Source organism: Oncorhynchus nerka, linkage group LG11, assembly GCF_034236695.1.
Source record: "Oncorhynchus nerka isolate Pitt River linkage group LG11, Oner_Uvic_2.0, whole genome shotgun sequence".
Lineage (NCBI taxonomy): Eukaryota > Metazoa > Chordata > Actinopteri > Salmoniformes > Salmonidae > Oncorhynchus > Oncorhynchus nerka.
In genome coordinates this window covers 73,248,238-73,271,488 of record NC_088406.1, presented here as the reverse complement: position 1 = coordinate 73,271,488, position 23,251 = coordinate 73,248,238, and the positions used below count along the sequence as shown (strand labels likewise).

Sequence of the window (23,251 nt, the reverse complement as noted above, 5' to 3'; positions counted from 1 at the left end):
GTCGGTTCCTATCCTATCTACTTCTCTTCAGTTGATCACTACCCAACTGACAGTTCCATTCCCCAGTTCCAAACCGGGAGGGGTCCTCTCTGTCCTATCTCCCCAGGGTTCTAGTCAGGTCGGTTCAAACAAGTTCATTAAGGATTCTCTTTACTTTCTTTCGGCACACACATACATTCCTCTCTTCCCCTGTCCAACCTATTTGGACTTATGTTTATCATCTTTCATTACCCCTTGTCTATGCTACATAACCTCTAATCCCTAATAATTAAGTTTCCGGGTAGAGTTATTTAATTATTTATCTTCAACCGTTATAAATTCTGTTAACAGGAGGCTGGTGGGAGGAGCTATAGGAAGATAGGCTCACTGTAATGGCTGGAATGGAATGAGGCAAACATATGGTTTCCATATGTGTGATGTGTTTGATACCATTCATTTTATTCCAGCCATAACAATGAGCCCGCCCTCCTATAGCTCCTCCCACCAGCCTCCACTGATTGATAAGGCTAAAGAAACCTCCAAGACCTCAAGCATGTGTGATGAAAAGAATGGTTTACTGCCATCTTCTGGGGCATTGTGTTACCCATTCACCGTAGTTCAAGTTACAGAAAGAAACATTGCAAAGGCTTCTTTGGTAAAGCCCAATTAATTTTAACAATATTCATGGGTCATGGTGGCAGGTGACTGAAGTGCCTTCAGAATACAATATAAATAAAAAAGTATGTATTTTTGAACTAGCGTTGATAATAACAGCCTTAATTGGCCAAACCATGATGTTATATACCAGGACAGCGGAGTCAATCACCACCTTCCGGAGACACCTGAAACCCCACCTCTTTAAGGAATACCTAGGATAGGATAAAGTAATCCTTCTCACCCCCCCTTAAAAGATTTAGATGCACTATTGTAAAGTGGCTGTTCCACTGGATGTCATAAGGTGAATGCACCAATTTGTAAGTCGCTCTGGATAAGAGCGTCTGCTAAATGACTTAAATGTAAATGTAATATACAATTCATACTTTGATATAACATTTCATTGAGCGCAAGGGAAATTCATGTACAATAGAAATATAGGAACTCACATCGGAACGAAAAGGCGAATCACAATTCAGGCGAGAATACTCAGTCGGACTAAATATCCGTTCTGTAACTTCCGTTTTCATCTGAGCAAGCCGTGGATTGCAACATTCCTGGTAAGTCTTTCTTTACATTTTGGGTTATAATGTGTTAAAAAATATATAAACAGCACATGTCGGTTAAGGCTTTTATCTGTTAATTATACAATTACATTCTATTACATGTCGTTGCTGCATCTGGTATTTCCATGTAGTCAAGCTAGTTAGCGCGTGTTTGAACCGTGTTGCTCAGCACACGTACAGTAACGCTAAGCAGATAGATAGCTAAATAACTGCTTTTTTCATCATTTTTTTCACGTAGATACCTAGTTAACTAGCTAATACAGTTTTACAACATTTATATTTTCGTAAGGACCTAGACTAATGGTGTGTTAGGTATGTCAAGATGTGATGCCACATCTTGACTGAGCTGGCTTGGTTGGTTGGTTAGTTATAGCTATGGTTTGCTAATCCCCACATGCCTTCAGGTAAAGCCAGCTACTGAAACTGAAAGATGCCGAAAAAGAAGACTGGCGCACGCAAGAAGGCAGAGAACCGCAAGGAACGGGAGAAACAGACTCGAGCCAACAAGGGCTTTGTTGACGTTGCAAAGTCCCCTTGCAATTCAGCAATGGTATGGAATAATATACATGTTCTCATCACAACATGAAATGGATAGCTAACAATGACTGTAAATCATGATCATTTCCCTAGTACTTACTGTAGTCCTCATACTTACTGCAGTCCTCATCTGGTGTTGCAGGAATGTGACAAATGCCAGAGGTAAGACATCTTCAATCAATATGTTTTACATTCATCTTAATGGATAACTTAACTAGCTAACATTGGGGTTCCCGAGTGGCGAAGCGGCCTAAGGCACTGCATCTCACTACTACAGACCCTGGTTCAATTCCAGACTGTATCACAACCAGACGTGATTGGGAGGCCCATTGGCCCAGCTTCGTTAGGGTTTGGCCGGGGTGGGCCGTCATTGTAAATAAGAATTTGTTCTTAACTGAGTTGCCTAGTTAAATAAAGGTTAAATTGTGTGAACCCATTCAACTATTTGAACAAGATGCCTTATTTCTTTATTAGCAACTATAATCTACAGGTGATGGAGGCTTTGACACTTTGTTCCCCTGTTTCAATGACACCCAAGACGGCAGAAGAACAGAGCTTTCTGCTACTTCTGTGCAAACGTTCAGAAGCTGCCCCAGTGCGGTCAATGTGGTGAGTCAAAGATAAATTGTGACGCATAGCATGTTTCTGATTTTAAAATCCTCTTTGAGGCCAACTTAATTCGAAACAACTTGATTTATCTCCTCAAGTGGCAAAGAAATATATTGCACAATGTTACATGTAAGATGTTCGTATAGGAGTGCAAGAACCATGTATTATGTTGTGGTGAATTACTGTCTTCCTGTATTCCAACTAAAGGCAAAACCAAATGCATGAAGTCATCAGACTGTGTCATCAAGCACCCAGGGATCCACGCTACGGGAATGGGCATGGTGGTAAGAAATGAGAGCCGTTTGAAAAACTTTATTGAGATGGGAGTAATAAATACTCAGTAGTAATCATTAATGCACACCATAGCAAAACGTTTCACAATGGAAAACAAGTGTTTCTTATCGGTCAAATTCAGGGAGTCCCCGATAGTTTGCCTCCTTTGGTTTCTAGTGAATATGACCATGGGGTGTATTCATTATGCTGATTCTGTTGCAAAACGTTCTGCAATTGTAACCATTTACTCCTGTTAGAGCCGATTCGGACATATTTGTATAAAAGACCGAACATATGGAGGTCAATGTATATTTGTGTATATATATTAATGTAAATGATGAAATATTAGGTACGTACCTTTATGATTTATATTTACCTGATTGAGATGTATTCATTTGTTGTTAGTGTAACTTAGTTTTTGGCCCCCCCTCTTGCCTATTCATTGTATTGTGGTAAGTGTGTTAGGATAAAGGCAGGAAGTTGGGCCTTCGGGGGGGAGTCCTTGCTAGATGCGGGAGCGGTATAGTTTTTTGACCATACAGACAGGTCATAATATGTATTTTCCATATAAAGTATTCTATGCTTCAAGTTGATTGGAGAATCACTAGATTCTAGATATAAGAAGAATAAACATTTTTGTTGCACCATATCCCTGGATGTCATTGAATGTTTGGCCGTTTGGAAACCTTGACTGTGGACTGTATGCGTACCAAACAACCCCGCTTCAGGCTTGGGCAGTGGCTATGGTAAAGACTAAAGGAAGCCACTACATTCAAGTCAAAAAACTTCGTGAAGGATTACTATCGGAAGGAAATCTCCGGTTCGGACACGCACTGGATATTGTTCTATTTGTAATTGCATTCGGATCTTAAGGACAGCTCGCTTGGAAGGATTTGAACTCCTAGAATTCGCCAGCCGTGAGTAACCACTGCGAATGAATGAGCTGCCCTGTTCAATGCGATCGTTTGATCATGCATATTATGGAAGCGCAAATGTGCTTTTAAGTTGAATGTCTGATAAACTTGGGAATGGAATTCAAAAGACCGCGCTGTGAAAACAATTAAGAAGTTTAAGTTTGGGAAACACTGAGATCCTACGCACAATGTAGCCTAATCTTATGTCTAATATTTGACCTAACGTGGAAATGCAATGCATCAACGCAACGAATGCAATCTAAGGATCTAAAGATACTGCGTGTTTAAACGTCATTAAAGGGACAACTTATAATGGGATGAAATGTTTAAAACGCATCTAAAATGCCGAACTTGCACATGTTCAATTCAAAATGGGTCAATATGCTGAAATGGAGGACTGTGTTTTAAAGCATTAAAGGAGGTCTAAAGGGGCATTACGTTTAACAATCAAAAACCAACAACTGTCATTGTAAATTGAGTGAACTAAAAGTGAATGATGGAGGATGAAATCCCAAATAAGACTCCACTGGAGAGGGCAGAGGAGCATCTAAATTCACTCTATGCAGCCCGGAGAGGCAAACTTGGAGTGTGTACACGCAAAATGAATGAAATAAAAGCCCTTGTTGATGGAGGAAACATTGAAACTGTGGATGAGAGTCTTGAAGCATTTCATGCTGTTCTCAATGACTTTAAGAATGCTCATAATTCTGTGCTAGAGCTGGTCACAGAGGACGAACAGGAGAGCATTAACTATTATCAACCAAGAATGAGAACTTATGAACATTTCCTGAAAGAGGTGGAAATATGGAAAAAAGCTGAAATTGAGCCACAAACGCTCATTGAACCACACGACAGCATTTCCAATGTGTCAAAAACATCAAGTAAAACGAAGTCTTCTAAAACTGCTTCCTCAGTGTCCTCTGCACGCCTAAAAGCTGAGGCAGAACGAGCAGCTCTATTAGCTCGCCAAGCATCATTACAGGACAAGCATGCACTGTTGTTCCAGTTGAGAAAGCTCAACTGGAACAGAAAGCTCAACTGAATGTTAGGATGGAAAAAATGGCACTGGAAACAGACATAGCAGCATATAATGCCAAACTGAAGGTTCTGGAGAGTGTTGAGTCAACTTCTCAATCCCATTCTGTGGCAGCCCATTTTCTAAGCCAAAGAAGATGGAATGAACTCTTATTATGAGAACCAGGAACCCGAGGTCTATAAGGAACCTGAACCATCACCTGTTGAGTTTGCTGCATTAGGTGCAGTTACAAAGACCCCACTACAAAGAGTTTTACAACAACCGACCACAAAGCCATCAAAACCTATTCAGAAAACAGTCATAAACCACACCCTTCAGCAGCCAACATCAAGGTCTAGCAATCAACACAGAATCAACACTGCGGGTATCAGCCATAATACCATCCATGATAACCTCTCTACTGTCATGCAAAGGCAGAATGAAATTGCTGACCTCCTTGTACTACAGCACAAACAGGCCACACTCCCTGTTAGGGAGATACCCATGTTTGACGGTGATCCTCTAAACTTTAGGCCATTTATGCGTGCATTTGAGCATGGAATAGAAGATAAGACGAGCAGTCACCAGGATAGGCTCTATTACCTGGAACAGTACACCTCTGGTCAGCCCAAGGATCTGGTCCGTAGTTGTCTGCATATGGAAGCCAGAAGAGGCTATGCAGAGGCTAAGAGGTTGTTAAAGGAACACTTTGGCAATGAAATCAAAGTCACCACTGCTTACATGGAAAAAGCTTGGAACTGGATAAACATCAAACCGGATGATGGAAAGGGACTGGGTGGCTATTATGCACTCTATCTTAGAGGATGCTGTAACGCTATGCAAGACCTACAGAACATGGAAGAGCTTAATCTTCCCTCCAACATAAAGTTGATCATGTCAAAACTTCCCTACAAACTAAGGGAAAAATGGAGGTCTACGGCATGTGATAGTTTAGAGAGAAGCCACCTGAAGGCCCAGTTCAGTGACCTTGTGACGTTCATGGAAAAACAGGCCAAAATACTGCAGGATCCGTTGTACGGAGATATCCAAGATCCCCTGACCATCAAAAAGGTTTTTAAAACCAAAACAAAAGCTGACTTTAAACAGCAGTTCAAATCCAAGAGTAGGGGAAGCAGCTTTGCCACTGCAGTAGATGTAGTGGCAGATTGTAACTCGGAAAAACCTCTAAAAGAACAAACATTCAAAATCAAGAAACCAGGCGCCTACCCTTCTGATGCTCCCAGTATCTCATGTGTATTTTGCGCTGGTGAGCATTTCCTGGTCGACTGCTAACAGGTGAAGGCACAGCCACACGAAGCCAAGGTTGAGTTTCTGAGATCAAAAAGGCCTTTGTTTTGGCTGTTTGATGAGAGGACACTTAAGCAAAGAATGTAAAAGAAGGATGACCTGTCAGAAATGTCAAAGAAGGCACCCCACTATCCTGCACATTGAAGGAAGAGAGAGATTTAGATCTCTGAAGGCAGATACGAGGGGTGTAGCAGTAAAGCGGGAGGAGACTGTCAGCAGTGCTCTTGTTTCACTGGAAGCTGGTGAAGATACCGGGGCCGGTACAGATTGTGCACTTGCGATTGTGCCAGTACAAGTAAAGATGGCAAATGGAAGCAAGTCTACGTTAACCTATGCATTTCTCGATTCTGGTAGCTCAGCAACATTTTGTACGGAGAGACTCATGAGGCAGTTGCAAGCTAAAGGCAGTGAGACTGAAATTCTGCTACGCACAATGGGGCAGGAGAGTCCTACCAAGAGCTTTGAGATATCTGGATTAGAGATTGGCAATGTGGAAGGTGACACATTTCTTGCATTACCAAAGGTCTACACCCAAAATAAGATCCCAGTGACAAGAGAGAATATTCCCACTCAGAAAGATCTCAAAAGGTGGCCATACCTGAAAGAAGTTCAGTTGAACTTGAAGGAAATTGACGCCGACGTCGAACTCCTGATTGGCGTAAATGATCCATTAGGTTTCCTCGCCCCATTTGTATTAAAGGCAAAGCAAATTCTTCAAGTGCTCTGCAAGCTAAAGTGTGGATGGGACGAAGTCATCCCTGAAGAACACTCTATTTCATGGCAGAGATGGCTCTCAGAGCTGGACCAGCTCTCCAGATTCCAGATACAGGTGTATGATGCCTGTGAACTTTGGTCAAGTCAAGACTGCACAGCTGCATCACTTCGGTGATGCAAGTGAACAAGGTTATGGCACGGCAAGTTACCTTAGGTTCACAAACGGTATGGAAAAGGTTCACATTGCATTCATACTGGGGAAATCAAGAGTGACTCCACTCAAGCAGATGACAATCCCCAGACTGGAACTTGCTGCAGCAACATTGGCAGTGCGAGTGGACAGGATGTTAAGGTTGGAGCTCCAGATTGAACTTGAGGAGTCAACTTTTTGGATGGACAGCCAGTCTGTGCTAAAATACATCCGCAATGATACCAAGAGATTCCATACCTTTGTGGCTAATAGGGTTGGTATGATCCGTGACCTATCGAAAGCAAAACAGTGGAGGTATTTGAACTCAAAACACAACCCAGCCGATGATGCCTCGAGGATTACATGTTGAAATGTTCCTGAACTCAAAGATGGCGTAAAGAACCAGAATTCCTGGAGAAAACAAACTCAATGGCCGAAAGTCCCCGAGGAGCTTGGCTCCATCCCTCCGGATGATCCAGAGGTGAGAAAAGATGTAATCGTAAACCATACAAGTGTGGAAGAAAAGAGTCCAACCAACAAACTGATTGAGTACTATTCAACATGGAACAGCTTGAAGAAAGCAGTTGCCTGGATCCTGAAACTGAAGAAACGTCTTCTACAGTTAAGCCAGAAAAGGAAAATTCTCTCTCAAACCGATCCAAGACCAGATCAGAGTCTGACAAACTCACTGAAGGAACAAATTGACAAGTTCAAACTGACGTTTGGAAAAGAAAGTCTGTCTGTGGATGACCTATATGAAGCAGAAAAGGTCATCATCCGATTTGAACAACGACAGCACTTTCAACAAGAAATTGCACTAGTTGTGAAAGGGAAACAATGTGCCAAGAGAAGTGGCTCAAAATCTGTAAGCTTGATCCAATTATTGACGATGGCATTCTGAGAGTAGGAGGAAGGTTAAGCAAAGCTGCTATGCCTACGGAACTAAAGAATCCTATGATCCTGCCCAAAGACTCCTACATCTCTAGACTGATCTTACTACACATCCATGAGCAGGTTGGCCACTCTGGGAGAGGTCAAATGCTTTCTAGACTTCACCAGCGATATTGGATACCCTGTGCCAACTCTTTAGCAAGGAGGATCCTTAAGAGCTGTGTCTTTTGCAGGCGGATGCAAGCTAGAGCTGGAGAACAGAAGATGGCCGACCTTCCACAAGATCGGGTGTCACCTGATTTGCCGCCTTTCACCCATGTGGGCATAGATTATTTCGGCCCCATAGAGGTGAAGCGAGGCCGCGTTCATGTGAAGCGTTATGGTGTGATCTTTACTTGCCTTGTGAGTCGAGCTGTCCATCTAGAAGTTGCTAGTTATCTGGATACTGATTCCTGCATCAATGCCCTGCGCAGGTTCATCTGTCGAAGGGGCCCAGTAACAAGTATCAGAACAGACAATGGCACCAACTTTGTTGGAACACACAGAGAGCTAGGAGAAGCTATGAAAGAGCTGGATCACAACAAGATTCAAAATTAATTACTGAAGGAAGGAGTGACATGGTCATTCAACCCTCCCTCTGGAGCCCACCATGGGGGGGTATGGGAGAGGTTGATCCGACTGGTGAAAAAGATCCTCTATTCAGTCCTTAAAGAGCAAGTACTGGATGATGAGGCTTTGCAGACAGCCTTGTGTGAAGTTGAGGCGATTATGAACGACAGACCAATCACTACTGTAACAAATTACCCTAACGATCTAGAACCCCTGACTCCGAACCATCTGCTTCATCTGAAAACTAAGCCAGTCCTGCCACCAGGACTATTCCAGAGAAGCGACCTATACTCATGAAGGAGATGGAAGCAAGTACAATCTATCACTGACCTCTTCTGGAAGAGATGGATCAGGGAGTATCTTCCACTTATGCAGGAGCGGAACAAGTGGAACAAAACTAAGAGAAACTTCAGTCCTGGTGACCTCGTGGTCATCGTCGATGACAATGCCCCAAGGAACTCTTGGCTAATGGGGCGTGTGGTGGAGGCTTTGCCAGGGGCCAAAGGTCTTGTCCGGAGCGTCATGGTTAAGACTAAGACCAATATCTTACAGAGACCTATCAATAAACTCTGTCTGCTCCTTGAGGCGACGGAGTGACACACACACACACACAGTGCTCCATCTTAGAATCACGTGCACCTCTGATTCGTCGTACTCTTACATTCTTTGATGTCATACATTTTTGGACGTCAAACTCTTGACATTTTTCGAAGTTGAACACCTTTACACTTCAACTCAGACTGAGATCTATGGACTATTTTCCTATATGGCACCTTGTATATTTGTATATAGCTATGAACTGTAATAGTGCTCTGGTATAGAATGTTTTGTGTATTGGCTCTACGTTTGAATTTTAAGTAATTGTTGTGCATTCAGTGCAGTCAACAATTAGGGGCCGGTATGTTAGAGCCGATTCGGATATATTTGTATAAAAGACCGAACATATGGAGCTCCATGTATATTTGTGTAAATATATTAAATATTAATGTAAATGATGAAATATTAGGTACGTACCTTTATGATTTATATTTACCTGATTGAGATATATTCATTTGTTGTTAGTGTAACTTAGTTTTTGGCCCCCTCTTGCCTATTCATTGTATTGTGGTAAGTGTGTTAGGATAAAGGCAGGAAGTTGGGCCTTCGGGGGGGGGGGGGGGGGTCCTTGCTAGATGCGGGAGCGGTATAGTTTTTTGACCATACAGACATACAGACAGGTCATAATATGTATTTTCCATATAAAGTATTCTATGCTTCAAGTTGATTGGAGAATCACTTATTTGTTAGATATAAGAAGAATAAACATTTTTGTTGCACCATATCCCTGGATGTCATTGAATGTTTGGCCGTTTGGAAACCTTGACTGTGGACTGTATGCGTACCAAACAACCCCGCTTCAGGCTTGGGCAGTGGCTATGGTAAAGACTAAAGGAAGCCACTACAACTCCAAATGAAAAATGTTTTGTTTCTATTGCACAAATTGAAGGTAGTTCCCTCAACGTTTTGTTTGCTCTGTTTGCTTCCGTTTGGTTCTTAATTTGCAAATGGTTTCCGTTGCAAGACGTAATGAATACACCCCTGGTAAAGACCTACATCTATTTAACATTGTGATATGTGCCCAGATTGTCCACAGTCATGAGTTTATCATTGGATGTCTTTATGATATGTGTAATGTGAGATGCTGTCTCTGTCCACAAGGGGGCCGTGTGTGACTTCTGTGAGGCCTGGGTGTGCCACGGGAGAAAGTGCCTCAGTACCCACGCTTGCACATGTCCTCTCATGGATGCCGACTGTATCGAGTGTGAACGCTGTGTATGGGACCATGGTAAATTATGCCATTTTATAATATTATCCAACCTGCCTGGTCTGCAAAACTAAACGAGGCCTATAATTTGCTTTTTTTTATGTCAATACATGCACCCAAATGCTTGTTGCCATCCACCTTGTGTCCCTTTTGTAATCATTCCCCCTTTTTTCCTATCTGACACAGGGGGAAGGGTATACCGTTGCTCCTTCTGCCACAACTTCCTGTGTGAGGATGACCAGTTTGAGCACCAAGCCAGTTGCCAAGTCCTGGAGGCAGAGACTTACAAATGTGAGCAATTTCTCACACGTCAATCAACCACATTGTGTTGGCTCATGAGAAATCAAGAGGTTTCAACACTATAACCTGTTGACGTTTAGCCTCAGGGCAGACTTTGGCAGCCATGAGGAACACCATGTAACATATAGAAAAGTAGGCATTCTGCCAGTTGACAGTTTAGAGAAAGATTAACTCCTAGCTATAGTGATTTTAAATAAACATTTTCATGTGTTAATATATACTGTGTTTTCCCCCATGTTCATTTCAGGTGCTTCCTGCAACAGATTAGGACAACACTCCTGCCTGCGTTGCAAGGTAATGGAGATCCAAGTATTCATACCCCTAAATGTTCTGATTTAGTATGGATTTAAAAAAAAAAAATTGGTCAACAATCTAGTCAGTATACTCTGTCAGTGGAATAATTATTCTAACTTAAAAAAAATAAAAGATTAATACAATTGAGAAGTATCCTAAATTAGCTCAGGAGTAACATTTGGCTTAACAAATCACACAATGAGTTACATGGACTCCCTCTGTGTGAAATAATAGGGGTTGACATGGTTTTTGAATGACTAACCCCTCTGTTCCGCATACATAAAACATCTGTACGGTCCCTCAGTCAAATTTCAAACACAGATTCAACTACAAAGACCAAGGAGCTTTTCAAAAGCCTTATAAAGGGCAGTGATTGGTAGATGGGTAACAATAACAAATCAGACTTTGGATGTCTCTTTAAGAATGGTCAAGTTAATAATTATGCTGTGGATGATGTATTAAACCACTCAGACACATCAAAGATGCAGTCACTTGTCTGAACAGAGCTGCAGGAAAGGAATGAAACTGCTGAGGGATGTTACCAATAGGCCGTTGGTGATTCAAAACAGTTTCAGTTGAATGGCTGTGATGGAAGCACTGAGGATGGATCAACATAGTAATGACTCCACAATAATGAACTAAACGGCAGAGTGAAAAGAAGAATACAAATATACAGAATAAAAATATTTACAAGACGTGCATATTGTATGCAGCAAGGCACTGAAGAAAAAAAGGCCAAGGAATTCACTTTTTGGCCTAAATGCAATGCCTTGTGTTTGGCGTGCTATCCGACACAACACATCACTGAGTAACTGCCTCTTTATTTTCAAGCATGGTGGTGGCTGCATCATGGTATGGGTATGCTTGACATCGGCAAATACCAGGGAGGTTTTCAGGGTGAAAAGAAACGGGATGATTAAAGCTTGATGGTGAGTTGATCATTTGAATCAGCTGTTGAGTGCTAAAAACTAAATGTCCGCCCCTCGGGGTCCCCAGGACCAGGATTGAGAACCACTGATCTAAGAACAGACAAAATCCTGGCGGAATACCTGGTTCAGTCTGCTTTACAAGAGACTCTGGGAGACAAATCCACCTTTCAGCAGGACAATAACTTACAACACAAGGCAAATTCTTCAATGGAGTTGCTTACCAAGAAGACGGTGAATGTTCCTGAGTGGCCAAGTTACAGTTTTGACTTAAATCTGCTGAAAATTTATGACAAGACTTGAAAATTGTTGTCTAGCCATGATCCCCAAAATATTGACTGAGCTCGAGGAATTATGAAAAGAATAATGGGCGAACATTGCACAATCCAGGTGTGTAAATCTCTTAGATACTTACCCAAGAAGACACCCAGCTGTAATTGCTGCCAAAGGTGATTTTTAACATGTATTGACTTGGATACTTAAGCAACAACTATCATTTCTATTCATCTTAAATGTTAGACATTTGGTTGTTGAGAAAAATATACAATATTTTTTTAATCCCACTTTGTAACACAATAAAATGGGAAGAAATCCAAGTGCTATGAACACTTTTAAGGCATTAAGTCAACACAATGTGTTATGTTGTAAACAATTGTCTCTCTCCCACTGTTCCTCATACCAGTTTGTTTGTTACCGCTGTTGCCTCTCTGTACACATTGACCGAGAGATGTACATTTGAGGCATTTAGCAGACGCTCTTCTCCAGAGCGACTTGAGCCGTCGGTACACTACATGATTTTTGGCCCTGGTTTTAGCTGTCCCAGACAACTTTTTGAGATCGGAGACAAAATGCCCATGTTGTTGCTTACTCGTAGCTGTCACCGACGCTCATTTAATGTGAGTAGGTCAGAGTCACAATCTGAGGGCTACCGATCCCGTATTTGATTGTTATCGGCACAAAATCTGCAACGCTCTTGTAATGTGAGATGTACCACGACCAGTTTTGAGAACGGCGATCGGCAATAGCCAAATGAGAGCTAGCCAGGGAAGAAGACCAAGATCTTGATTCGCATCACCCAGAATGTGCACTCGCTCGAGCAGGAGCGATAACTACTATTAGTATTGGTTTGCACTTGCATTTAACCTAAGCCCAAATGTAAAATTGTTACAGCTCTGAAGTTCACACCCAATGTTATTCAGTCCAAAATGTATTGGCAAGATATTTCAACACTGTAGGGCAAGTGTGTATGTCTGACTGAACTTATGAGGCTGCTTTGAGCCACAGCTCGTTGTAGCTAGCTACGTTAACAATCTATTCACATTGTTTTGGCGAGACGGGGTGGTATGGAGATTCCTCCCGACCAAGTGAAGAATCTTATAGTGTGTCGACACCCGTCTCTGCCAGATGGTTTACTATAGGAAATACGGTTGTTTAATGCTCGAGGCTCAACATTGCTAGGATTTTTGAAAGTCTTGTCGTGTACGCCTGGCATTACAGTGAGTGCATTCGTCTTAAGGTAACTAGGTGAGATAATCAGTCCTAAAGCAGCTATCAGCAGTCGGTGCTCGTAAGAAAAGACACATGTTAGTGCAAGAAAGGCAAGGCAAGGGTGTTGGTTCAGGGGGATATGTGTAGATTCCCAGTTGCACTGTTAAATTAGTCGATTTTTCCGGTAAATAAGTACCCGTTTACCAGGCTTCTGAAGTGGAATACAGCTACAACTAGAGGTTACTTTTTTTGCAGCAGGTTTGGAGAATTAGGTTAAGGTTAGGAAAAGGGTTAGGGTTAGCGAAAATAAAAATGTTCTCCTAATCTGCTATGAAAAGTCACTTCCAGTCATGGCTGAATACATTTCCTGGATATGACACATGACTGTAACCTATAGTAACAAGGCCCATTTGGGTTGAACTGTGTCTCTCCCTCCCCAGGCCTGTTTCTGTGACGACCATGTGAAGAGTAAGGTGTTCAAACAGGACAAGGGTAAAAATCCTCCCTGCCCCAAGTGTGGCCATGAGACCCAGGAGACTAAGGACCTCAGCATGTCCAGTGAGTCTGCCATCTAACATCTAATCAGTGCTTAAGTCAGTCATGGATTAAAACTCTTCAGTCATTAAGAGGAAAACTGAGTACTGTTGGCAGTGCAGTTGTATGTATAATGTAATATCATAATTTTAGTTGTTGATTGAGTCATTTTTGCATCATTACAAATCACTCGTTTTCATACTCTCTTTTCTTGTAGCAGATGTCAGATCTTAAACCTCAAATGTATCCCGCCACATTCAACACCTTTTAATTGTTGTATATATTCACTCCCTGGATGGGGATTAGTACTCAAGATTCTCAGCTCATGTCTGTATTCCTGTACTCACCCTGCAGCCCGTACGACAAAGTTTGGCCGACAGAGTGGTGCTGACGAGGATAGCTACGGCTATGGAGGTTATGGAGCCTCTGGCTACGACTCCTACTGGAAGAACGTGTCATCGTCCGGAGGAGGAGAGGGAGACCAGGAGGACGATGGCGGAGATGACGATGATGATGACGACGAGGAGGAGGAGGAGGATGAGGAGGAGGAGGATGATGAGGATGAGGAGGAGAAAGAGGTAACTGACTCTCTGGCCGGTCTTAAAATTGAAGGGACCCCCGTGATCGAAGCAGTTCCCTAGACGGAGGTTGGTTCCCATCACATCTCCACCTCTCCGCTTCCCAAAGAAGAGGACTAGATATATACAAGGAGTGTGTGTGCAATGCATTGCAGTACACTGTAATAAGCTGTTTAAAGTGATAGTTCATCACCATATGTGTACTGCTTGATTGTTTCTGTATTTGGACATTAGCGTGTTTTAAGAAGACGGTCAACTTCTGTATGGCTCCTGCCTAACATTGGTGAAATATCCTTTTTAAGTCTTAGGCTAAAATAATATAAGTTAACATTGGCTTGTATTCATGGATGCCAAGGGAAGCCAGGCTTCCCCAAATATTTGACCAATAAAACATTTAAAATAACATTTATCTTTCGTCTCTCAGGGTTTTCAAAATGTTCCGTCAATTCCAAAAGGGCTGGAATCTCACCAGAGAAATCATCAGAGTGAGGGAAACAGCAGCCTTCTGTCTCCGTATGTGTAGCCCATGTATCTGATGCTGTCTGGACCAAAAGAGTGTGACATGTTGTTAGCGTAGCATTTGATTGATTGATGCTAGCAAGCTTTTGGCCTCCCTTGATATATATATTTTTTAAATTAGCGTTTGCTGAGCTCAACGGTAGATCAAAATGCCCTCCAAAGGAGGCCAGTTTGGATTTGGCTTCATACCAATCAAATCACTTTCTAAGAAAAGCCATTTTCACAAAAACATGTCTGTTTCTGGTCTGCTTGTGTTGATGGCCTGCAGTAACTAGCTTACAAAACCGTCCCTTTCTTAAGCCATGGATTTGGACTTGTGGTTTTGACTTAATTCTCTGTACAGGCCAATGATTGTAAACTAACAATAAATGAATGTTGTGCCACTGACCTGAGATGTAGGCTCATGTTAACTAGCTGGCTAACTCAGTTGGTTCGTTAGGCTAGCAAGCTTTTTAGCCAGGTAGCCTATGACAACAAACTAAAAGTGTACTGTATGACAAAGCCATAGACCATTCTGCCAACATGAAAAAGATTAGGATGGTTGGTGTTCTACAAGTGGGTGAGTCCATGTTTAGTTTTACTTGCGCACACACAGACAGAAAACAGGACAGCCACATATATTTTGCGACATTGATTGGACTAAATTGTTTTTGGTGTCTTTTTAAGTTGGTTTTCAGCGTATTAAAGTATTTTATGTTTAAGCTGAAATGGTGCTGGAATAACGGTGGCAGTGCTCCTGTTGTCTTTGTGCTGACTTGCGGTGACTCCACATTTGCTGAGCACTTGTTGACTGCTTTTCCTTCACTCTGCGGTCCAACTCATCCCAAACCATCTCAATGAGGTTGGGTGATTTGTGGAGGCCAGGTCATCTGATGCAGCACTCCATCACTCTACTTCTTGGTAAAATAGCCCTTCACAGCCTGGTAGTGTGTTGGGTCATTGACATGTTGAAAAACAAATGATAGTCCCAATAAGCCCAAACCAGATGGGATGGCGTATCGCTGCGGAATGCTGTGGTGGCCATGCTGGTTAAGTGTGCCTTGAATAGGAAATAAAACCAGCTAAGCACCATCACACCACCACCTCCATGCCTTACGGTTGGAAATACACATGCGGATATCAACCGTTCACCTACTCTGCGTCTCACAAAGACACGGCGGTTGGAACCAAGAATCTCTAATTTGGACTCATCAGACCAAAGGACAGATTTCCACCGGTCTAATGTCCAATGCTCATTTTTCTTGGACCAAGCAAGTCTCTTCTCCTTATTGGTGTTTTTTTGTTGCAGCAATTCACCATGAAGCCTGATTCACACTGTCTCCTCTGAACAGTTGATGTTGAGATGTGTCTGTTACTTGAACTCTGTGAAGCATTTATTTGGGCTGCAATTTCTGAGGCTGGTAACTCTAATGAACTGATCCTCTGCAGCAGAGGTAACTCTGGGTCTTCCTTTCCTGTGGTCCTCATGAGAGCCAGTTTCATCATAGCCCTTGATGGTTTTTGCGACTGCACTTGAAGAAACTAAAAGTTCTTGACATTTTCCGCATTGACTGACCTTCATGTCTTAAAGTAATGATGGACTGTCGTTTCTCTTTGCTTATTTGAGCTATTCTTGCTATAAAATGGACTTGGCCTTTTACCAATTAGGGCTGTCTTCTGTATACCAACTCTACCATGTCACAACACAACTGATTGGCTCAAATGCATTAAGGAAAGACATTCCACAAATTATGTATCAGACATCTTAAATCAGTTTTGTTTTATGCTTTTCTGCCATGCATAATATGCGGTAGGCAATGTATTGTATAATGGCATAATCATAATTTTAATTCAGGTTATTGATTTGGCCATGGGCTCATAAGCCTATCCATAAACTAATATGCATATGGTTCTTTTGAATTAATCATCCCCTTAGAAAGTGCTGTCTATTTCGTTTACACGGTTTCAACCTGCTGTGGAACTTCTTCTTTAAATGGATCATCACAGTGAGGTGAGTTGTAAAAGTATGATAGGATGTTTTGATGTGATTTTTCGATTGCATTCGCGCTGTTCTTAATAGTGAAGACAAATGCGATTAAACTTGAAACTCACACGCATCCTGTGTATATGCCAGTTAGGCTCTGCACCGGTTATAAAGCATATTAAATGTGCTCAAGTATAAGAAGTTATTTGGGCACTTTACAAACCTTATCAAAACATATAGGTCTATAGGCTAGGCTACATGAGGTAGGTGTGTGACTATGATTTAAAAAGTAGCCTAAAAAAAGGCAAGCTATTTCTTGCCTTACTGCACACAAGCTTGTTATCATTCACAAGTGTTAATGCATCATTCACAAGTGATAGGCTAATATTGTCACCCATTAGATTATTCATCATTTAATGTCTTTACATATACTAAAGAATATATGTGTAAAATGTATTTTGATTTGGAATTGACTATCATGCACCTGTCTCGGAACTGGGGCATGGGGGGGGGATAATCTATGCACTTATATATGGCAGGGAGGACGCTTTTTCCCGTGGTACATTTTCATTCAGGCCAGGTATGCTATAATCCTGTTGTAAAGAGAAGCAATGTGCTTAATATTAGAGAAGTTGGTAGATAAATACAGCAGGCCTAGCCTATAGAAAGCTGATGCCATCCTCTGCTTAGCCTATAGAAAGCTGATGCCATCCTCTGCTTAGCCTATAGAAAGCTGATGCCATCCTCTGCTTAGCCTATAGAAATGCTGATGCCATCCTCTGCTTAGCCTATAGAAAGCTGATGCCATCCTCTGCATAGCCTATAGAAATGCTGCGCAACATGAGCTCATGGACTCTCATGAAGTGTTTGATTAGATTTTCAATACATTTGCATTTATGTCTGAGTGATTAGAGGGACAATAGAGTGCTGAGTACAAGACATTTATCAAGTTTGGTAGGCTACTACTGACCATCAGCAGCATCCGAGCTTGGAGAAGCCTAATTACAGTGACTAAACAGTCACATGGAATTTGACCTCAGGTGTGGAAGTAATATGTGCACCCTAGCAGAGAGTTCCATGTAGTCATGGCTCTATTTAATACTTTGCCTCTGTTCTGAACCTGGGGGCTGTGAAGAGACCTCTGGTTGCATGTCTTGTGTTGTACCGATGAGTGTCTGAACTGCGTGCCAACTGCTTGAACAGACCGTTCGGTACCTTCAACACATCAATACCTCGCACAAAGACAGTGATGCAGTCAGTCAATCTCTCCTCAATGTTGAGCCAGGAAAAACTGGCATGCATGTTACTGACACTTCAGTGTACATTTAAGTGCGATACTTGCTGCTTTGTTCTGGACAACTGCAATTGACCTATTTCCTTCTTTGCCACACATGACCACACAGCAGGGCAGTAGTCTAGGTGTGACAAAACTAGGGCCTGTAGGAGCTGTCTGGTTGACTGAGATGTCAAGAAGGCAGAGTAACCCCCTATCATGGACAGACTTCTTCCCATTTTAGCAACCATTGCTTCTATATGATTTGACCATGGAAGCTTATTTAGAGTTACACCTAGCATTTTTTTGTCTCCTCAGCTAGCTCAATAGCGACATTATTCAATAGATCTAAATGAGGTTTATGGTTGAGTGAGTGATTTGTCCTAAAAATGATGCTTTTAGTTTTTGAGATATTTAGCGCAAGCCTATTTCTAGATACCCATTCTAAAACTGACTGGAGCTGTATGTTACGTGTCTGTTGTTTATTTTACTGTTGCAACCGCCATGTATACTGTTGAGTCGTCAGCGTACCTAGACACATAGGCTTTGTTCATAGTCAGTGGAAGGTCATTTGTAAAAACTGAAAACAATTTCCTTAGCCAGCTGCCCTGTGGTACACCACACTCAACGGAATTTGCATGAGAGAGGCTTCTGTTAACGAAAACCCTTTGTGTTCTATTAGAAAGTTAACTCTTAATCCATAACCTAAGTTTATTCAGCAATATGTTATGATCAGTAACATTAATCTTTTGTATGGTCATTAGCAAGAGTACAGTGCCTTCAGATCGTATTCATACCCTTTGACTTATTCCGCGTTTCGTTACTAGTCTGAATTCAAAATTGATTAAATGTTTTGTTTTTTCCTAACCCATCTACACACACCCCATAATTAAATTTGAGCAAAGATATTGAAATTAAAATACAGAGCTCTCATTTACATAAGTATTCACATCCCTGAATCAATACTTTGTAGAAGGACCTTTGGCGGCAATTACAGCTTTGAGTCATTTAGGGTATGTCTGTATCAGCTTTACACTTCTGGATTTGGGGATTTTTTTCACATTCTTCCTTTCAGATTTTCTCATGCTCGTAAGTTTGCCATTCATCTAACTTCAAATCTTTATACAGATTTTCAATGAGACTCTTCTGGGCTTTGGCTGGGCCGCTCAATGACTCACATTCTTGTTCTGAAGCCGTTCAAGTGTTGCTTTGGCTGTATTTGGCTGTTTATCTTTCACGTGCCTCTAGGCAGGCTGCCATATAATTTTTTTCTCAGGAGTGGCTTCCGTCTGGCCACTCCCATAAAGCCCAGATTGGTGAAGTGTTGTCGAGACTATTGTCAGTCTGGCAGGTTCTCCCATCTCAGCTAAGGAACTCTAGTTCTGTCAGTGGTCATTGGATTCTTGATCACCTCCTTGTTCAAGTTTCTTCTTTCCCAGTTGCTCAGTTTGGTCAGATGGCCAGCTCTAGGCAGAGTCCGGGTAGTTCCATATTTTTTTCAGTTCCCCAATGATGCTCTTGGAAACTTTCAGTACTCTAGAAATGCCATAGTTTTAAAAAGTATGTGTGGATAGTGCAAAAACAATGTCATACCTTAATTCTGCCATCTTTATGCACGTTCACCATTGCTACCTATCTCTAGTTATGGTATTGTTTCATTAAATAAGTTCCATCCTGGCTATTGGATAATTCCCTCCTAAACACTAGAGCCTAGACTCAACCAGATCAAGCGTTAACCGGCGATAGTGGACTCCCGCATGTAATATTCATGTGTCAACATACTGAATTGCAATTGGATGCATTCTATGTGAGGTAATTTTCAGTTGATCATGGCAGGAGACGCGTGAACATGCCAGTTATAACTAGCTTAATAAAGAGCGATGTTGAAAAAGATCCTAGCTGATGTTTTTAGGTGGTGTTAAAGGTGTAACTGCTCTCAGCTGTCAATCGGTGAATAGCTGCTTTGATCATTGTCACAAAGCCACAACGTCCCACTTGGGTTTGAAGTTCAGAATGATAAAGTGTATGCCATATATACATAATGATGTTGAATTGAAAATTGTTAAAGGGGCAGTGCAGTTAAAAACATTAATTTACAGTTTTTTTAATGATATTTCCACACAGAGGTTGAAAATAAATGCCTGGAATTTCAGCATGTTCAGATAGGACTTTTGGTCCACATCATGACGTCACAATGTGATCTGATTATAATAGACCAATGACATGTTCATCTGGGTAAGGAAGATGGTCTATAGAGCCCACCCATCAGCCAATCAGGGCTGTGTATGTAAATATCTTAATTTGTTTCCTAATGCCCACACAATCAGACTGAGCATTTCAAAGGCCGAAGGAGGCTAAGGGAAATAAATTATAAAAAATAAATGTTGGGTTATTTTTCATTTATTAGACATATAGTGATGATTTTAAAGTACATTTACAAAGACTCCATAGGGGCTTTCTATTGAACTAATCCAGGTGTAGATTACATCTCACATTCCAGTGTTCAGGGATTTTTGTATGAGATTGCCATTGACTGCACGGACTTGCATTAAGAGCAATGTCCACTTTAGGTGTAATGCCAGTAGCCGCTTGTGGATTTGACAGTTCCACCTCTGACACCGCCATGCGGATCTGATTGAATAAAAACTCCACTCCTCATAAGGCCTGGCTGCTTTGACCCAAGCTGCAAGTGATGTTCCTGATTGATTCGTTGGCAATGTAGCACCACCACACAACCCTGACACAACCACTGAAAAGAAAAACAAAGAAACACGAACATTTCAAATCAAATTGTATTGGTCACATGCGCCAAATACAACAGGTGTAGTAGACCTTACTGTGAAATTCTTTCTTACAAGCCCTTAACCAACAATGCAGTTCAAGAAATAGAGTTAAAAGATTTACTTAAATAAACGAAAGTAACAAAATAACAATACAGAGGCTATATACGAGGGGTACAGGTTAGTCGAGGTAATTTGGACATGTAGGTAAGAGTAAAGTGACGATGCATAGATAATAAACAGCGAGTAGCAGCAGAGTAAAATCAAATGTTTTTTTTGTGAGTGTTTGCAAGTAAATTATTCAGGACTAAGAGGACTGCTGCAGGTTGCTCTATATGTGCACCTCACAATCACGACTTGTTTCAGAAGGAAGTTATTGAAAACGTTACTAAAAACGTATGCAATTGTGACCTATTAACAAACCAAGCTTATAATTCGAGCTGTGTCCCGATTAATCAGTCTAGCAATCAGTACAGTCACCCCGTATAACAGAATGTGAAGAAATGTAGGCATATAGTATTTGTAGTATTGGTTTATCATCTCCAACAGGATTCTATAAGACGCTCACAACAACATTGTGTAGCCACGGACACTGAGTGACGTCAAACCAATATTAGGAGCGATGTCTGATTAACAGTTTTCTGTGACTACAGGGGGACCTTCCTCTCTAGCCCCCTCCTGTATCATCAACCTGTCTCTTCAATATGAGTACAGCATGAGGTACTTTGTGCTGCTATTCCAAAACCATCAACAATTGCTTAATCAGAGTAAGATTGGTTAAAAAAATATTTATGTAAAAAAAATATATATTTTAACGAAGAACAACTGCAAGAAATGTAAATTAAATGGAAGGGAAAAATATCAAAACATCCTGCATCCTCGTATAAAACATATAGCCCTGGTCTATGATGTGCTTCTCTCTATACATTAACTCTTTAAAGCTATGGTAGATGGCATCTAAAACATATCAATATCATTTTCCCTATTGGTGAAACAAATGCTGTCACACAGAACTAGGACAGGGCTGTTATGTTTTGTATGAGAATGGCTTACCCAGGTCCCTACCAAAGCACATAGTTTACAAATATCCTTGCTTTGTCTATTTTGGATGACCTGCCAGCCCTCCCCTGGCACCCTGGTGGAATGCAGGTGGGGATCTTCAGTGGGCCCTCCTGATGGGCAAGCAGGACATACGGGAAGAGTGGTATGGGGATGAGGGAGGTCTGGAGTACGTGGACATCGGCCTTGGGATGAAGCTGTCTGAGCTACTGCCGTTGGCCAGGGATATGGTCACGTTCATGGTGCTGTAAACTATAGGCCGATCTTCTACTACTGTGAATGATTTTTGTATTTGTGGCTCAGTTGGCAGAGCATGGCGCTTGCAATGCCAGGGTTGTGGGTTCGATTCCCACGGGGGACCAGTATTTAAAATGTAATAAAATGTATGCTCTCTACTGTAAGTCGCTCTGGATAAGAGTGTCTGCTAAATGACTAAAATGTAAATCTGTAAATAATTCACTAAAGTTGTCTGCTTGTAATGGCCACCTACTGGTTTTCTTTCTTGTTCTACACAAATACCATCAAGACTTCCAGTGGTGTCCGGTTACATACTGAGTGCTGCTGGGCCACTATCCATCAGTTCACCTCCAGTGGTGTCGGGTTACATACTGAGTGCTGCTGGGCCACTATCCATCAGTTCACCTCCAGTGGTGTCCGGTTACATACTGAGTGCTGCTGGGCCACTATCCATCAGTTCACCTCCAGTGGTGTCGGGTTACATACTGAGTGCAGCTGGGCCACTATCCATCAGTTCTCTTCCAGTGGTGTCAGGTTACATACTGAGAGCTGTTGGGCCACTATCCACCACCTTGGCATATAAGAGAATGGAGTTTAACATTGTAGACACGATTACAGGATATTATTTTTGTCAGAGTTACAAAGCAATAATATAACAACTTGCAAGCTTGTATGAAATTCACACAATGTTAAAATACAATAGCTAAAGAATTTATGTATTAGTCCGTTTTGGCTGGGTGGCACATGGGCCTAATCAAGCATAGATTGAGCAATGTCTGTTGGCCCTTCCAGAGATTGGACAGTTTGATGAGCTGAGCTGTTGATCTCTCGTCTCTGCGTCTGGGAGCATAGATTATGGAGGATATGGCCATAGGGAGAGGTACTGTGCTGAACAATTGGCTGGTGTTTTTACAGACCTTTTACAATCCTCGCTCGACCAGCAACACGTGCCAGTATTGTAGAAAACTCAATAACTATACCCGTTCCTAAAGCACCTAATCCCTCTGTGCTGAATGACTACCGCCCTGTCGCCTTCATCCTTAGTAATGAAATGCTTTGAAAAAATTGTGAAAAGTCAAGAAGCTCCTTGACCCGTTTCAGTTTGCCTATCAGCCCAGAAGAGGAGTTGATGATGCCATTCTTACTCTCCTCAGTATGGTCTATAGAAATCTAGATGGTGCCAAATCCCATGGCAGGGTTCGGTTTGTTGACTTTTCTTCTGCCTTCAACACAATCC

General features: G+C 41.8%; 2 protein-coding genes across 2 annotated transcripts in view; one reads left to right on the top strand and one right to left on the bottom strand.

Moving 5' to 3' along the window:
* Window positions 1-1,109: 1,109 nt before the first annotated feature.
* Window positions 1,110-14,348, top strand: LOC115125398 (zinc finger protein 330-like). The gene is made up of 10 exons (XM_029654904.2): window positions 1,110-1,193; window positions 1,604-1,749; window positions 1,879-1,898; window positions 2,275-2,345; window positions 2,553-2,629; window positions 9,958-10,084; window positions 10,250-10,354; window positions 10,611-10,657; window positions 13,512-13,629; window positions 13,960-14,348. The coding sequence occupies exons 2-10, from the start codon at window positions 1,630-1,632 to the stop codon at window positions 14,244-14,246; spliced, it is 972 nt and encodes a 323-aa protein (XP_029510764.1). The 5' UTR covers window positions 1,110-1,193; window positions 1,604-1,629; the 3' UTR covers window positions 14,247-14,348.
* Window positions 14,349-20,347: 5,999 nt separating this feature from the next.
* LOC115117107 (type II inositol 3,4-bisphosphate 4-phosphatase-like) overlaps window positions 20,348-23,251 on the bottom strand; it is a 547,861-nt gene continuing 544,957 nt past the window's right edge. The window contains exon 26 of the mRNA XM_065024923.1: window positions 20,348-20,687. Within this exon, the coding sequence (XP_064880995.1) occupies window positions 20,594-20,687 (94 nt within the window). The 3' untranslated portion in view covers window positions 20,348-20,593. The remainder of the gene's footprint in view (window positions 20,688-23,251) is intronic.